The 18,883-nt window shown below is 40.7% G+C and overlaps 1 protein-coding gene across 1 annotated transcript in view; it reads right to left on the bottom strand.

Moving 5' to 3' along the window:
- MINDY4B (MINDY family member 4B) overlaps positions 1-18,883 on the bottom strand; it is a 31,649-nt gene that overhangs the window by 10,577 nt on the left and 2,189 nt on the right. The window contains exons 2-11 of the mRNA XM_078854332.1: positions 14,522-14,641; positions 14,263-14,290; positions 12,364-12,540; positions 9,683-9,802; positions 9,489-9,546; positions 6,099-6,192; positions 2,982-3,147; positions 2,472-2,537; positions 1,767-1,837; positions 823-895 (exon numbers count right to left, since the gene is read on the bottom strand). Coding sequence (XP_078710458.1) covers positions 823-895; positions 1,767-1,837; positions 2,472-2,537; positions 2,982-3,147; positions 6,099-6,192; positions 9,489-9,546; positions 9,683-9,802; positions 12,364-12,540; positions 14,263-14,290; positions 14,522-14,641 — 973 coding nt within the window. The remainder of the gene's footprint in view (positions 1-822; positions 896-1,766; positions 1,838-2,471; positions 2,538-2,981; positions 3,148-6,098; positions 6,193-9,488; positions 9,547-9,682; positions 9,803-12,363; positions 12,541-14,262; positions 14,291-14,521; positions 14,642-18,883) is intronic.

Here is an 18,883-nt window from a genome sequence, read left to right as displayed (position 1 = left end):
TGGCTCTCAATCCTCATTGTCATTTCTGGATATAGACATCCAGCACACAGTAATCTGCTTTTCTTCTCTGCAAATAATAGGTGCCAGATCCTTAGCTGGTGGAAACTCATGTTACATCCATTGAATGAGGATCTGTCCCATAACCCTTTATGGCCTAACATTTGCCTTTTAGCAAAACATAGTAAAAGTTATGACTGTTTTTCTACCTCAGCCACCAAATGATGTAGGAAATCATCTTCATCATGGGTAACATTAGTGATTCAAATTCTGGGAGACCAACAGTCAGCTATGGTAGGTATATGAACCATGAACAGTAAAAATCATCTGTTTGATAGGACTTGTAGAGGCTGACGCAAATAGTTTTTGAGTGGGGTGGGATGGGGATATCTACTGGGCCTACTCTTTGCTGCCTGGTTTGTTCTGTTTTCTCATTGTATTTTGGTGTGTGGTGATATTTTTTGAGACTACAAGTTTAGTTGTGGCCAGGACATCTAGAGTTTGTGTACAGATGTTCTTTTTTATATTTTAAATGGAAAGTAAGAAATCATAAAAATATTTTTGTAATTGGGAAGACCTTGATGGATTCTTTCTGAAATTGAAAAGACTAGAAGCAATAATGGAAATTGACCTAAAATGCGTACACTAATGTTAAGACAGTCAATTAGGAGAGCACGATTCTAAAGTGTCAGAAATACCTTTTGACCATATTTGGAAGTGGAACCATTTACCTTTAGGGAGGTCTTATTAAGAATTGTGAATATTAGGTAAACTGATTACACATATTTTACAAGAACCATTCAGGAAAAAATCACATAGTCCTACCTGTCTACAGATGAAGTTTCCAAGACTGAATTGTAACAGATGAGATGTTGTGAAGTCTAGGTCTTTTTGGAGCCTGTGCAACCAAAAACAAAGTATTATTGTGGTGTCAGCTGAATGATAGGAATGACTCTGTACATCATTGTATGATTGTCAAGAAAAATTAAAGTGGCAATATGTTCCTCAGGGTTCTTTTGTTTTTCTTTATTACAGGCAAGGCAGTGGTGATTGAGCTATACTATTATTTATAAACCCAGGTTTAACTTTTATTCGAGTTGGATCTGAGATGCAAAATTCAAATTTAGACCCAGACCCAAACTTTCCCAAAATGTATGTATGTTTGGTTCACAAGGTTTGGTTCCGGGTGGTCTTTAGCATTTTCTGGTAACTATTATTAACAATTCTAATACCTATCTTTAGGAATTGAACTGAAAAATTAGTGGGTAACATTTTGAAAAGTGCCTAAGACCTGGTCTACTCACCTATTTTGTATGGCTATATCTATTTTTGTTAGGGGTATAATTTTTTTAAAACTAAAATACTGATACAATTCTGGTGTGGATGCAGTAATATTGGTATAAAAGTGCCTTATATCAATACAACTTATTCCCTATCCCACATAGGAATAACTATACTAGTATAAAGCACCTTTACACCAATACAATTGCATCCATTCTTAGGGTGGGGATAGAGGTTGTGCCACTTACCTTTATTAGTATAGTTAGAGTGATAATTTTTGAGTGTATACAAACCCCTTAGTGATTCAGATGTCTAAGTCCCATTGACTTTCAGTCACTGTCACCACTATCTATGTGATAAGAGTTGGTACAATACAGGTATAATTTGGCTTCCCTCTCCTAATTCCTCCCAGTGTCATGAGGAAAGAGACCACTTCATATGATATTGCTAAACATGTATAGAAGGTTTTAAAAAAAGACATAATTTACCTTTCCAACGTCCTAGAGAAAAGCAAGCTGTATAGAAATAAGATCACACCATGGCTTCCTTCACCTTTGAACTGATTAAAAAACAATAAAGAAGGAATTATGGCAGTTACCCATGATTGGTTGAGATACCCCTTCTGTTAACTCTTCAGATTTGTATCCCTTGCGCCTTTTGCTACAATCTTAGATGAAAATACTGGACCAAATGCATGAGCTGCTACTGCAGTCAATGGGAGCTTTGCCACTGACTTATTAATCACAGTAGGATCAGATCAAAAGGGGTGATAGCAATCTTTCATATCATTTCTATTATTTCATAGAACAAACTACAGTCCTATTTGTTGTTTTCTTTGTATGCAGATTTTAACAAATGATTTTAGTGACTTTACAATTTTTTTGTATTTTTACAAACCACTTTTTCATTAACATAAAATTTAGCTCCTGATTACATAGAGTGGAGTATCCTGATCCCATTGAAGTCACTGGCCAAACTCCCATTACTTTCACTGAGAGCAGGATCAAGCCGTGTAATGTATTGTTCTAATTTCCTGTAGTGAAAATCAGAAATGATTCATGACATGTTCATTAAGTTTCTGAAGATCACATTAAATATGATGTTATAAGCAAGATCAGTTTTTATACGAGAAATAGAATGGGTGGGAAGCAGCAAAATAACTCAACATAAGAAATTGCTTATTCCTCACTTACACATTGTATATGATCACAGATAAATTTCTGAGCTGCTTCTTTCTCAAAAAATTCAAACAGCTGGAGCTGTAAGTCAGGAACATAAGAAAAAAATAGAACAGAAGACATTAATTATATCCAAAAGTGGAGTTTTCAACCCACTGTTTTATTTCTTTCAGACAAACAAAAGAATAATATAGGAATCTAATCTGACTCTGCCTGAACTAAGGCATTCAATTATATACAGGAAAACTAAATAAATAGTTATAAAGTTAACATGTTTGCCCTTTTAGGAGGGTGGGAGAAATCATAGTTGTTAATCAAAAATAATTATAGCCTCTGGATTCATATAAAGAGATAGAAATACCTTTCAGAGCTCCAGCTGTGACATGGATCTTAAAGTGCTTATAATTTGTAATGTATCATAAGGTAGGGCACGGGGTTTTATGAGATTTTATATTTGTCTTTAAAAAAAAACCCACTTTTTTCTGCAAATCTTGTTTATAACAGGTACTGTATTTTCTTACTTACTCTTTCAGTCAAGTTATCTATTTTGTAGTCTATATTGGGTGTAAAATAAGTATCAGTGGTGACAAGACATACAATGGCTTTCCGACATTCCCCTGCTGTCCACAGAATATCTCCCAGAGATTTTGCAAGAGCGTTTTCTTGTTCTGTTTGGCTCATTTCACATAAACTGTAATGCAGGACACAAAAGAATATGAAAGGCATGGCAATGGCCAATGAAACTACCACAGGAAAATTCTAAGGCATTGTGTACGCTCAGGGACATCCCTGATTCAGCACTCGGTGCTGGCATCTAAACATAGACAGTGCCATACTGGGCTTTGTATCAAATGAGCTAAAGGACCGGCACAAACGCAGCTACACCAACTGCTGGCAATTGTTTGCTGAATCAGGGCTGTGCCTGAGGATAGCCAAGGTTGTCATGAACATTATGGTGTTGAAGGGTTTTCTTATTATAAACGAGAGCCCTGTGTTCTGACATGATTTGGTCTTTCCTGTGTTAGAACCATTTTATAAGCATGCTACAGAATTATGATACAGTTCAATGAAGGTTAGGGTTCTAATATTCATTCTCTAACCTGGGTTGCCTCTGTCTGCGAGGGGTGAGACCACGATGTGTTATGATATGGTCAGGATACTATATCATGTAATAACCTGATCCCTGACACAATAAAATATGTATGTAGATCGGCCTTAGTTGACAACCAAATTCTATCCCCACAGTAAAACCTGTGAGAGGAGGCCAGAGGACCTTGAAGTGTTTCTGGCAGATGATCCTCTCATGGGGATGAGCTTAGAGGGTTGGAGGAGGCCAGAGTATGAAAACGATAGCACTGAGGTACCTGCTTCTCTGCAGCACTGCCTCTGCCCCTCCCTAGAATCATGCTGCCATTGGCTGTCCATGTCACAGGCAATTTTGTAAGTTAGTGCTATTAGCAGCTGCATTAGCTCCTGCCTGGTTATCTGCCGCTGTTAAAGGGGGATGGGGAGCATGGCTGGAAGAGGTTTTAGGAGTTCTGAGAGGGAGGACCTTGCCACACTGGCTTCCAGCCCTTCGGATGCGTTCCCACTCAACTTTAGTGTATTAGCTCCCCTCCAAGCCTCACTGAGAGGGGTTTAAAAGTTTCTGTTAGATCTTTGCTCATGTTTTTGTCTCTCTCCTTTGGTTTCTCTGAGGGTGCTATTGAAGACTGTCACTGCCAGAGAAAGGAAGATCTGCCTTTATAGCAAGTGCAGCTTTACAGAGCTATCCTGATTACCCTGTTTGCCCTATCACCTGAACTAGGGCTAAGCAAGTTCCTGTTAAATCCTGCCTGATCTCTCTGAACCTTGGGCTGCTTTTTGTGGGTTTCAGTGCTGCATGGCATAACCTATAAAGAATTAGGGCCTGGTCCCATTGACAGCAATGAGGTTTTTTGGTTCATCAGGAAAAGGATTGGGTTCTTGGTTTGACCATATTCTTGTTGATTTACTTTCTAAATAACACATTATATGAGCCATTGAGTTATTTTCAAATAGTGTTTAGTGCAGGGGTAGGCAAAGTTTTTGGCCTGCAGGCCACTTCTGGGTATAAAAATTGTATGGTGGGCCATGAATGCTGCAAATTGGGGGTTGGGGTGTGGGAGAGGATGAGGCCTTTGGCTGGGGGTGTGGGCTCTGGGATGGGGCTGGAGATGAGGGGTTCGGGGTACAGGAGGGTGCTCCAGGCTGGGACTGAGGGGTTCGGAGGGTGGTAGGGGGATCAGGGATGGGGCTCAGGATGGCAGGCTCCAGGCAGCGCTTACCTCAAGGAGCTCCCGAAAGCAGTGGCATGTCCCTCCTCTGGCTCATACGCGGTGGTGTGGCCAGGCAGCTCTGCACGCTGCCCCATCTGCAGGTGCCACTGCCACAGCTCCCAGAAGCAGCAGCATGCCCACGGACGGCTCCTACGCGGAGGCGTGGTGCTGGCCATGCAGTTCTGGACTCTGCCCCATCCACAGGTGCTGCCTCTGCAGCTCCCATTGGCCATGCTTGGCGTGGGGGCAGTGTGTTGTGAGCCCCCTGTCTGCCCCTACATGTAGGAGCTGGAGGGGGGACATGCTGCTGCTTCCGGGAGCCGAATGGCAAGCTCCTGACCCAGCTCCCAGGCTGGAACACTGGAGCGGGTCAAGCCCTTGACCCCACTCCCTGGCAGGAGCTCAAGGGCAAATTAAAAGGCCTTATGGGCTGGGTGCGGCCGTATTTGCCCACCCCCGATTTAGTGGTTTTGTGCCTGTCAAAGTGAAATACTTGTCAACCCACATAGCCTGGTTTTCAGCTCCTTGACACCAGTGTAACTCTATTGATTTCAATGGAGGTCCTCCTGATTTACACCAGTGTGAGGAAAGAATCAGGCCATGAACGCCATGTGTCACAGCCTCAGCTAGTGTAGAGTTAAGCCAGTTTACACCAGATGAAAATCTAGACCGATGTGGTTACTCAGATTTTGGATCCATCAAGGAAGATATCACATTGGAAACTGGAAGGATTTGCTAAGAAAGGAGCTGCAGCAAAAACGGTTAAATTTTTTCCTTTAAAACACCGGTGAATTCCTGTTACAATATATTCAGCCAATTAGCCAGCCTGAACCCCAAATCTGGCTCTTTACCAAACAGTGCAGTCAGCACATGCATTTGTTATCTTAAGAAGGACCACACGTGCAGAGAGGGATAGCACCTGTGTTTTTCAGGGCTTTCATTCATTTTAGCGCTATCACATTGGTGTCCTTTGCAATGACTGCTGACCCCTGCCTTCTCCTTTCAAACACTGACAAAGAATGTGCTTGAGATCAGGGGAGGGTTTTAATTTCAGTTGCCAGTACAAAGGCCAGCCATGCAGCATGGAAATTGTCCATAAGTTCTGGTCACCACAACTCAAAATGGGCCAAACAAGCAAGTCCCTTGGCCATAAAACTAAAAGATTTCTGAGAGAAAAATCTATAGCAAATGGACCAGATTCTGCTCTTCACGCTTGGATTTGCAGAAGCATAATGGAGAGTAGACTCTGTCTCTGTATAACACATAGGACAACACTAATCTTTCTGTTTATGTCCAAATAATTTAAGTAATTCGTATTTTTTTGTGGGAAAGTACATTTTCTTACCCTTGGAGGGGAATATTTTCCTCTCTATTTCTTACGAACAAGCAGTATTTAATGATGTACACCTGTACAGCCTTCAGAATTGCTCTTGCTCCCCCTTAGAAAAATTTCAGAGAGTTAAAAAACCGTAAAAGACAAACCCCCTGCCCCATATACTAGTGGAACCAAACTACAATGCGCTGTGTGGATTTTATGCTAATTCCAGCTGTCTCTGACCAAAGTTTTAGCTTTCAAATACCAGTGTCAGTAACTTGTCCAGCCTGTCTGAGACTCTAAAATGGCCACCATGCTACTGACAGCTCTGGAGATAAATGGAAAAGTAAGTAGAGAGAGGGCTTATGAGCCTAAAATTAGGAAATCACTACCCAAGAAAGGGCACAATTTTGACCCTGCTAGATGCCTATGCTGGGAAGATGTCCCCTTTACTCCTTTATGCTGGCTACAGCTATCTGTATGGTGCAACATGGGGAGAGAGCAGCTGCTGCCCAGTCACTACTTGTCATTCTGTGCAGTGGGCATGCAGGGGCAGAGCGTAGGTGGAGCCTTGAGTAGCTAGCACAGCAGTCTGCTCTAGATATAGGACAGGTTCAGGTTGCATCTGGCTACTTTCTCCCCCTCCCCAACAGAGTCCCAGAGCACCAGAGGGACCAGATTCTCTGAATTGCAATCTGATTCCTGATCTGCTTCTAGAGTAACACAAATAGCTCCTGACCCAGGGCTCATTGCAAAGTCCAACTAAGGCCTAAATTAATAAATTAAGCAATAGCAGACCCTTCAAGATTAGAAAGTTTTGGCCGGACTAGCTAAAAGTTTTTCAGTGAGGTTAAATGGAATTGCTAGAAAGAATTGCTACATAAATAATAGATTGTGGACATTCACAACATTAATTGCTTACTGCCGTCGTCTTGCTTTACTTTTAAGGCCCTGACCCAGGAAAGCACTTAGCATGTGTGTAACTTTAAGCACCTTAAAAAGAACAGGAGTAGTTGTGGCACCTTAGAGACTAACAAATTTATTAGAGCATAAGCTTTCATGGGCTACAGCCCACTTCATCGGATGCATAGAACACCCTTACTCTACTTGCACTACATTGATGACATCTTCATCATCTGGACCCATGGAAAAGAAGCCCTTGAGGAATTCCACCATGATTTCAACAGTTTCCATCCCACCATCAACCTCAGCCTGGACCAGTCCACACAAGAGATCCACTTCCTGGATACTACAGTGCCAATAAGCGATGGTCACATAAACACCACCCTATACCAGAAACCTACTGACCGCTATACTTACCTACATGCCTCCAGCTTCCATCCAGGACACACCACATGATCCATTGTCTACAGCCAAGCTCTAAGATACAACCGCATTTGCTCCAATCTCTCAGACAGAGACAAACACCTTCAAGATCTCTATCAAGCGTTCTTAAAACTACAATACCCACCTGCTGAAGTGAAAAAACAGATTGACAGAGCCAGAAGAGTACCCAAAAGTCACCTACTACAGGACAGGCCCCATAAAGAAAATAACAGAACACCACTAGCTGTCACCTTCAGCCCCCAACTAAAACCTCTCCAGCACATCATTACAGATTTACAACCTATCATGAAAAATGATCCATCACTCTCACAGATCTTGGGAGACAGACCAGTCCTCGCTTACAGACAGCCCCCCCAACCTGAAGCAAATACTTTCCAGCAACCACACACCACACAACAAAAACACTACCCAGGAACCTATCCTTGCAACAAAGCCTAATGCCAACCCTGTCCACATATCATAGGACCTAATCACGTTAGCCACGTCATCAGGGGCTCGTTCTCCTGCACATCTACCAATGTGATATATGCCATCATGTGCCAGCAATGCCCCTCTGCCATGTACATTGGCCAAACAGGACAGTCTCTACGCAAAAAAATAAATGGACACAAATCTGACATCAGGAATCATAACATTCAAAAACTGGTAGGAGAACATTTCAACCTCTCTGGCCACTCAGTAAAAGATTTAAGGGTGGCAATTTTGCAACAGAAAAGCTTCAAAAACAGACTCCAGGGAGAAACTGCTGAGCTTGAATTAATATGCAAACTAGATACCATTAACTTGGGTTTGAATAAAGACTGGGAGTGGCTGGGTCATTACATATGTTGAATCTATTGCCCTAAAGTTAAGTATCCTCACACCTTCTTGTCAACTGTCTAAATGGGCCACCTTGATTATCACTACAAAAGTTTTTTTCTCCTGCTGATAATAGCTCATCTTAACTAATTAGCCTCTCACAGTTTGTATGGCAACTTCCAACTTATCTGTATGTATATATATCTTCTTACTCTATGTTCCATTCTATGCATCTGATGAAGTGGGCTGTAGCCCATGAAAGCTTATGCTCTAATAAATTTGTTAGTCTCTAAGGTGCCACAAGTACTCCTGTTCTTCTTGCAGATACAGACTAACACGGCTGCTACTCTGAAACCTGTCTTTAAGCCCCTTAGTAATTACATTGAAGTTACATTGGGACTGCTCATGTTTTCAAATGTAGGTACATGCCTGCTGGATTAAAGTGAAATGTGATCACATTTGTTCCTTATGTGGATCTAGAAACATGTTGGGGCTTTCCTTATGGGACATATTTTAAATTGCCATTGGGGAGCATGCATATGATTTGAAGTCCTCTACAGTGCATTTCATGGAGAAAAACAACAAAAATAGTGTACGGCTATTTAAAGGATGATTAAAATGTTTAAAAGAAGTTGGAAATACAGACCTCAGGATTGACTCTATGGACTAGGAAATGACAGAAATCATGAGAAAAACTGTCTAGAGAGGGGACTGGATGAGGAAATCTGAAGGGACTGGATTGAAGAAACAAGTTTTATAAATAGGAGACGGTAAATCAACAGAGGAATCTGAACACCAGCAAAACAGAGCTGGTAAATCAGTGCAAAATAACAATACCAACAAAAGAAGAGCAATAGTAATCATATTTGGACAGTTATTACAGAGAAAAACAAAACCTTGAAGAAGCAAGACAAAAGAAACAGGAAGGAAAATCCCACTGCTAGATAGAGGAGTAAACTGAAGAGTTCTCTAAATGGTTAGATTCCTGTGTGCAGTTTCACTGCCTAAAGGAAGAACAGAGCACTTCATTACAAATCTCCTGGAAATCTCTAAATTAAAGAGTCCGCCAAAGGCATGAAAGGGGAAAAGTGCAGAAATGTCTCAAACTCTATTTCAGCCCATTACTTCTAGTACTATTATAAATAAATCCTCTCTCTTTTTGGTATTTATAGCCTTTAGATATTTGCAGACTGCTTTGTCCCCCCTCAGTCATTGCTTAGCCATGCAATATATTCAACTCTTGTAATCTCTCCTCATAAATCATTCTCTCCAGACCCATAATTATCACCTCTGAGCACATTCGAATTTGTCCATATTTCTGGTATTTAGATGCCTGGAATAGAGCACAGTGTTCAGGTGTGATCATGCAGAATTAGAGTCTGGTAAAATTAGAGTACATTTGCAAATCCCCGCAGTTCACTCTGTGATACTGAAAATACGTGGTCAGTCATTACATTAAAAAAATTTACCTTTTCTGCCTCCAAAGCATAGGATAGATCAGAATATGGAGCGTGGAACTTGAAACATGATTTTTTCCATTCATAGCTGAAGACGTGGAATGTGTTTCCAAATAACATTTTTCGGAGCCCCTTAACATGAGAGGAATAAAGATAGAATGGGTCAGATTCTCATTTACACTAGGGCCAATTTACACCATTTTGGCAATGTAGAGGGGCCTTCAAGTAGGAGTAAATTACATTTACATTCACTTTCAGGCACCTTCCCTCACATTGCCAGCGCACTGTAAAGTGGTCATAGGGTGCATCTACATTTGAGCTGGGAGATGTAATTAATTCCCAGCTTGCTTACATGTGCCTGTGCCTAAAAATAGCAGAGCGTCCCTCATGGCAGAGGCAGGGGCGTGACTAGGGGCGTATGGGCCTGAGTACATACCCAAAGGGCTAGGTGGGATTGTACTTGGGAGAGGGGGAGCCGCCACCAATGACACTGTGCTATTTTTAGGTGCAAGCTTGAGCAGAACTAGCATGGGTACATCCCTGCAAGCTGGGAATTGCACTTCCCAGCTCAAATATAGATGTACCCTTCGTGAGAAGCAGGCCCTATGACGTGAAAGGAAAGGAAGCATTTTTGGTTAGTCACGATGACTTATTTCAGGTCTCAGTTACAATAAAATATAGCTCTAGGTTGAATTATTAATTTTAGGTTATAGCACCTAGTTAAAAGGAATCCACTTTTTCAGATTTGCTGTTGCTCTTTTGTGTAATTCCAGGAATGAAAGTCTGGACCCACTGAAGTCAGTGGTAAAAATCCCATTGAGTTAAATGGGGCCAGGACTTCACCCCAGAGATGCAAAGGGGCCATAAAACTGGCTTAACTGGCTGCTTGGGAAGTCTCCTGTGTAAGGCGAAGCATAGAACTGGTGTGGCTGTTCACTCTCCCTAGTGGAATGCCTTCATCTCTTTAGTCCTACTCACATGAGTGAAGCCATGTATATATGTGTTTACCCATTCAAAATGGATAAAAAGCCACTATGCACCGATCACTTATTGTGCTGCACTTCTAGTCAGAAAACACTTAATGGGAACACCTGCCTGTGGTGTTCACCTCGTGAGAGCGTGGCATAGAAAAAAGAAGCTTGGTTTAGCCAAAAGAGAGCACGTTCCCCATACCAGTCAGAGTAGGGTGTTCCTGGGCAAACATCATGAGTCCCTCTGTGCACAGCCTCTGCTTAAGCTACTCCACATCAGAGATGGAATGATTTATGCACACAGGCTGTTGTATCCAGTGTGGAGAGATTCATTTGAAGTCAGTGCGACTACTCATGTAAACAAAGTCATTCATATACATGAGTCTTTGCAGGACTTGACCCTTACTATCTATTTTGTAAAAAGGAAAGGAGGACTTGTGGCACCTTAGAGACTCACCAATTTATTTGAGCATAAGCTTTCGTGAGCTACAGGTGAGCTCTAGCTCACGAAAGCTTATGCTCAAATAAATTTGTTGGTCTCTAAGGTGCCACAAGTCCTCCTTTTCTTTTTGCGGATACAGATTAACACGGCTGCTATTCTGAAACCTGTCTCTGTTTTGTGTGTGTTCACCAATGCAGTTCTCGTGTCAGAATTTTACCCTTAGTGTTAAATGCCTGAGCTTTATGTTACATGGGTGTTTTACATTAATAGATAACTGGGATTTTTATTGATCCTTACAGCCTGTAGGCACCAAAGAGCAATTCTGCAAGTTCCCCATCTTCAAAAATCCCATTGAAGTCATTGGAGACTCTGCATATGGCAGGATCATGCCCCAAAATATTTAGTGACTTAAAAAACTAGCCTTTTGGATAAGGGAAGACTGTTAACCTAATCTCCTGAATTTATGACCAGTGTTCTGACACGTAGGCCAGTGGTTCTCAAAGTGTGGAGTTCCCCCCACAGGGGACGTGGAGGAACATGTAGAGGGCACATGGGGCTGGAGCCAGCCTCCACAGGGAGCAGGGAGGGAGCTTCATGCTTCCAGTGCCGCTCCATCCTCACACCAGCTCTGCCTTCAACCCTGTTCAGCCCCGAGTCCTGCTCCACCTCCAGGTCCAGCTCCATCCTCGCTCCCTCTCTGCCCCCACGTGAGCTCCGACCCAAGTCACAGCTCCACTCCTCCCCAAGACTAGGTCTGAGCCCAGCTGCAGCTCCACTGCGCTTCCTGCTCAGGCCCCAGCCTGGCTCTGCCTCTTGCTCCAGCTCCTCTCCCATCCCCAGTTCTGCCCCCAGCTCCATCTTCAGCTCAAGCTCTGCTGCTGAGGAAGCTTTGGCTGTGCAGTAATGGAGGGGTGTGTGTGTAGACAAATTCCATTGCTGGTAATGAGAGGGAGGGTGTGACTGGAAAATTTTAAGCACCACTGCACTAGGCAACAAAAATATCAAATAGCAAAGAAACAATATCCTTTATTATTTGTCATAGTACCTGATAAACATTGTATTATATCAGTTTTGTGGCTTGTACAGCAACTGTGTTCTTTAAAAGCATAATAAATAAATAAATAATTAAATTTATATTCTTCTTTTATCAATACCAACAAACTGCGCTCTTGAATCCAATAATAATCTAATCCTCATATAACACCAGATAAATTCCCAGGTCTTTCTTGATTTGGTGAGGTTAAATTACAGCTCATGCTTAATTGACAAGATCTGCTTACCACTGCCATTTCTAGGGAGATAGGCAGGCCGCCCAGGTTTGATGAGACTGTAAGCGGTTTGGGGATTAAGAAAGGGATAGTGGATGGAAACTGTCCCTGCTTTTTGGAACTTCTAAACTGAGATGCTTCCATTCCATCCTTGTTGTCATAATCAGATTTGTGATTGTCTTGGTATTTCTATAGAGAGAAACGAACAGGACTTGTATATTCTTTCAGCTGCAGGAGTTAGAAGCTAGCTTATTCCTATGCTTGGTCCTACTAAGTTATTTCCTTCCCCCATACCCCCCAGCGTCCTTTTTTCATAACAACATGGACATGATGAAGTTAAAGTTATTTTAAAAAGTGGTAAAAGATTAAGAATACATATTCTTTGTCATATAATTCCAGATAGTTAAAAGGAAACTATAAAATATACACTGATGTTCTAGATTTGAAATAATACAGCAATATATTTAAAGAGACAGACTGACATGTAATTCTGCAACACTGCTCAAATGGTGCAATTTTTGTAATAACTGTATAGTTATCTTTCTAAAGGCGGTTTCAAGCCACATAATTCCTAAAATTTTCTGTTTATTGCATTGTGGAAACTAACACACACATAAAATCACTTTCAAGAGTCAAATTCCCAACAAGGTCGGACATTTCTATTTTTGCGGTTGGGAAAGGAATAAAACAAATACTTTTCTACTTACTATTTGGCTTTTCTTTACCTCTTCCTGCAGTATTTCAGTATAACTTAACTTTGAATCTACTCGTCTTTTGACTTGCTGTACTTTTGGACCGATGTCCATAGTTTGCCAGTGTAATGAAAGCAGTTACAGGAGAAGTTACCCAGTGACAGCTGAACCTTGGAAAAGAGAATTGCCTTCCTAGCTGTCTGGATTACCAGAGAACAGGAGAAGATCTCTTTCTTGTCTAGTGAATAAATCATCTGAGTCATAGGCAACTACTGGAAGAGAAGCTTTATTGCAAACAAAAAGACGAAGCTGTCACATCGGCACTTTGAATGTTTTTTCAACACTGCCACCTACAAAATGTTATTTATCTAATATGTATTTTTATTTTGTCTTCCTTCCTTATACACTTAGTTTTGAATAGGATTTCTAAAGAGTTTAAATTATTTCACTGTCCCCTATTAGGACATGAACAATAATTAATAATTAAAAAAATCCAGAGCTATTTCTGCTTTAGAACAAATTTGTTCAGGAAGCCATTTAAGAACAGACTTCAATAAAGGTGATGCCTTTAATTTCAAGTTAGTTTATTTTAAACATGCATGATATTGAAAGTCAAATATTGGTTTTATAACCAGAAACGATTGTTTTAGCCTAAATACTAATTAGGGTGAAAGAGTTATCTGTACATATTAATAGTTTTAAATTGCTTAATACGCAGTTTACTTGTCTGTCTGACTCACCTTTTATTTTTTTTATCAATGGTTGCCAATAACTTCAGCACATTCTAATGACTACAGTACAAAAATATATAATCTATGACTAAACTTTTTTGATATCTTTCAATTTAAGGTTTGGGGCAATACATACATTTTGTATTTCTGAACACTGTGTCTTCTTTCCTATGTTTTAAAATTGACCAAGAAACTCTTGACTTTTAGACAAAAAAGTTCATTATCCTAGATTCTTCTGTTACTTTGAACCTGATTATGAAAATTTCTCTTCCAAATATATGAAGGCTTGCTTCTCAAAGGAAAAATGTATAAGCAGAAATTGTTAAAACAGGCTTTTTTACAGTTTGATTATTATTTTCTTAAGAGAATACGAGCATCTAATGTGCTACATGTTACATGAGTAATCTCTTAAATACGATTGCCTACTGAAGCAATCACAAAAAAGGGCAGACAAATATAAAAATGTTACCTTTGAGAAAAACAGTTACTTGGTGAATTGTATTATTGATTTCCAACCTGCAAGTGAAAATAAAACTCAGCTGAAAAAAATAAATGCAGTATTAACCTAGTATAGTTTTCTTTGACCAGTGGGGAAGAAAAACTTAAAACCAAGGAATTATACTTGCATTTTGAAAATACATTTGAGAATGCAGACATAGAAATAAAACATTTAAATTTGTAAAACCCCTAACAAAAGACTATCTGGTTGTAAGAATATGTGAGAACAAAGCAGAATAAAAATCTTACCCATGGCAACTAAAAATTTCTCTCCATTTATCTCGATTTGAAATTTTGCTGGATATCTCAGCTAGTTCCATTTGTTGTAAGCTGTGTTCACCATTGGATGCCTCCTTGTACATCTGCACTCTGCACAAAAGTAAGAGATGTAAACATTAAAAATAAGGATATAAACTCCCTTGTATCTAAAAGAGAACTGACCCTCTTGGCACATATGCCTATATGAAGTGTCCTAGCTCATACCATCAGATCCTGATTAAACTTTTATTAGAGTTGGACATAGTCTGTTTTTTTTCTGCTCACTGTATATACAGCATGAATGTTTAATCCAAGACACAGATTTATACAAAAACAAACTGCAATTACATATCTGTTTCAGAGAAATCTGAATAATTAACTTGATGGCACTAGGCTTGGGAGAGTGTAATCATTTTCATATAGCACTGCAGGGAAGCCTACCTAAGGACCAAATCTTGATTCTATTCATGGCTAAATGCCCATTGACTACAAAGGGAGCATGATTTGGACCTTAATGAATGCTTGGTGCTGAAATAAGTTTCCTGAGGAACACATTTACTAAACAGATATCTATGAACTCTGACACATTCAACACAGTGATGTTACTGTGGGAGACAAGCTAGTAAAAAAGATGAAATTTAAGATGAAGGCTGACACCTTGTCTTTGACTGCCCCCCACTTGTCAGTGTTTAGAGTTGACTGTTAGACTTATAGACTGATAGACTTTAAGGTCAGAAGGGACCATTATGATTGTCTAGTCTGACCTCCTGCACAACGCAGGCCACAGAATCTCACCTACCCACTCCTGTAACAAACCCCTGACCTATGTCTGAGCTACTGAAGTCCTCAACTCATGGTTTAAAGTCTTCAAGGTGCAGAGAATCCTCCAGCAAGTGATCTCTGCCCCATGCTGCAGAGGAAGGCGAAAAACCCCCAGGGCCTCTGCCAATCTGCCCTGGAGGAAAATTCCTTCCCGTCCCCAAATATGGCGATCAGCTAAACCCTGAGCATGTGGGCAAGACTCACCATAATACAGACACCTGGGAAAGAATTCTCTGTAGTAACTCAGATCCCACCCTATCCAGTGTCCCATCACAGGCCATTGGGCATATTTACTGCTAATAGTAAAAGATCAATTGTTAAAATTAGGCTATCCCATCATACCATCCCCTCCATAAACTTACCAAGCTTAGTCTTGAAGCCAGATGTGTCTTTTGCCCCCACTGCTCCCCTTGGAAGGCTGTTCCAGAACTTCACTCCTCTGATGGTTAGAAACCTTCATCTAATTTCAAGTCTAAACTTCCCGATGGCTGGTTTATATCCATTTGTTCTTGTGTCCACATTGGTACTGAGCGTAAATAATTCCTCTCCCTCCCTGGTATTTATCACTCTGATATATTTATAGAGAGCAATCATATCTCCCCTTAGCCTTCTTTTGGTTCGGCTAAACAAGCCAAGCTCTTTGAGTCTCCTTTCATAAGACAGGTTTTCCATTCCTCGGATCATCCTAGTAGCCCTCCTCTGTACCTGTTCCAGTTTGAATTCATCCTTCTTAAACATGGGAGACCGGAACTGCACACAATATTCCAGATGAGGTCTCACCAGTGCCTAGTATAATGGTACTAACACCTCCTTATCTCTACTGGAAATACCTCGTCTGATGCATCCCAAAACCGCCTTAGCTTTTTTCACAGCCATATCACATTGGCGGCTCATAGTCATCCTGTGATCAACCAATACTCCGAGGTCCTTCTCCTCCTCTGTTACTTCCAAGTGATGCATCCCCAGTTTATAACAAAAATTCTTTATTAATCCCTAAATGTATGACCTTGCACTTTTCACTATTAAATTTCAGCCTATTACTATTACTCCAGTTTACAAGGTTATCCAGGTCTTCCTGTATGATATCCCGGTCCCTCTCTGTATTGGCAATACCTCCCAGCTTTGTGTCATCCGCAAACTTTATTAGAACATTCTCACTTTTTGTGCCAAGGTCAGTAATAAAAAGATTAAATAACATTGGTCCCAAAACCGATCCCTGAGGAACTCCACTAGTAAACTCCTTCCAGCCTGACAATTCACCTTTCAGTATGACCCGTTGTAGTCTGCCCTTTAACCAGTTCCTTATCCACCTTTCAATTTTCATATTGATCCCCATCTTTTCCAATTTAGCTAATAATTTCCCATGTGGAACTGTATCAAATGCCTTACTGAAATTGAGGTAAATTAGATTCACTGCGTTTCCTTTGTCTAAAAAATGTGTTACCTTCTCAAAGAAGGAGATCAGCTTGGTTTGGCACGATCTACCTTTTGTAAAACCATGTTGTATTTTGTCCCAATTACCATTGACTTCAATGTCCTTAACTACTTTCTCGTTCAAAATTTTTTCCAAGATCTTGCATACTACAGATGTCAAATTAACAGGCCTGTAGTTACCCGGATCACTTTTTTTTCCTTTCTTAAAAATAAGAACTATGTTAGCAATTCTCCCGTCATACGGTACAACCCCTGAGTTTACAGATTCATTAAAAATTCTTGCTAATGGGCTTGCAATTTCATGTGCCAGTTCCTTTAATATTCTTGGATTAAGATTTTGTGGGCCACCCGATTTAGTCCCATTAAGCTGTTCGAGTTTGGCTTCTACTTTGTATGTGGTAATATCTACCTCCATAACCTCATTCCCATTTGTCATCCTACCATTATCCCTAAGCTCCTCACTAGCCTCATTAAAGACTGAGGCAAAGTTTTTGTTTAGATATTGGGCCATGCCTAAATTATCCTTAACCTCACTCCATCCTCAATGTTTAGTGGTCCCACTTCTTCTTTCTTTGTTTTCTTCTTATTTATATGGTTATAGAATCTTTTACTATTGGTTTTAATTCCCTTTGCAAGGTCCAACTCTATATGGCTTTTGGCTTTTCTCACTTTATCCCTACATGCTCTGACCTCAGTAAGGTAGCTTTCCTTGCTGATCCCTCTCATCTTGCACTCCTTGTAAGCTTTCTGCTTTTTCTTAATCACCTCTCTCAGGTGCCTGCTCATCCAGCTTGTTCTACAACTCCTGCCTATGAGTTTTTTCCCCTTTCTTGGGATGCAGGCTTCTGATAGTTTCTGCAACCTTGACTTGAAGTAATTCCAGGCCTCCTCCGCCTTTAGACTGTTGAAAGAGCAATGGTCAGATATGTAGTATGCACAGTTGAGCTGTGGGAAATACATTGGTTTCATGTTGCAGGGGGTCATGGAAATATTTTTTCCCTCCTTTTTATTTCAGTTTGTGAAAACTCAAGAGTAAACCTAAGACAAAATTAATTTCAATGAGCTTTGCCTGGGTTCAGGTCAAAACTAGAGAGGAGTCAATACGTGAGAGCACTGATTTGAATTTCCCCAGGAAATGTATGAATTCAGGGCTTTGTTCCAGGCCTATCCAAAGAGTAAACCACATGAAATTACGAAGTTTTCTTCCTGAAAAGCAGAAACAAGGATATATATATAGGCACAAAAGTAGATTCACCTGGAACACCAAGCAGAGTGTGTCTCCACATCTGATAATTGTAGGCTTCTCCCACAGGAATTTGTTATGGAACTTTTTTCTTTTCTTCAGGCTTCTGATATTAGTAGGATAGAATTGTTCTACAATCCAAAATTCACCTTTCTTGTCAGCCTATACTGAGGCTTATTTAAAGCATGTTGTAATGGGGCAGTTTATGTAGACAAGCTAAAGTAAGCCAGAATCCTTGTGTCTGACAAAAACTGGCCTCTAGGCAGAGGTATCTAGAATCTCAAAAGTCAAGTTCAGAGACAAAAAAATGGGTCACATTTCCCCAACTTCGGAGAGTCCACAATCCTTGAATATCATGTAGCTGGGGAGAATGAGTATGATAGTGCAGAACTGTCCCATGGATACAACTGAGAGCTGCTTACACAAGGCCAATTTTGGTTCTCAGAGGCAAGTAAAAGAGTTTAATGTGGGGAAATGCCATTGGGAAAGTGGAAATTATAATCTTCCCCTTAGTCCTGAGAAGGGGTCCTGCTTATGGACCAAACCCCAGCCACATCTCCCCATTGTGAAGTACTTCAAATGCAGAACAGTCTCTAGCATAGGTGTGTGTCTGGGGGATCAAGAGGGCATGTGGACAGAGTGCAACTCCTTGAGGCTGCTCTACGTTTTACTGGGGGCTACTCTCAGATATTAGAAGGAGCAAAGGTAGCTTAAAGTATCTATGTGCCCTCCACCACAACTTGCCCTTGTCTACACCAACTGCAAAGTTGTGTCAGAATTGCATGTATTAGCTTGACCCTTCAAGATCTTGTTCCATCATGACTAGATTTTGTGGTGAAGACAAGCCCTAATTA

The sequence above is a fragment of the Lepidochelys kempii genome, chromosome 9, assembly GCF_965140285.1.
Source record: "Lepidochelys kempii isolate rLepKem1 chromosome 9, rLepKem1.hap1, whole genome shotgun sequence".
NCBI lineage: Eukaryota > Metazoa > Chordata > Testudines > Cheloniidae > Lepidochelys > Lepidochelys kempii.
Note: the sequence above shows the minus strand (reverse complement) of the source record. Positions and strands in the feature narration are given on the sequence as shown.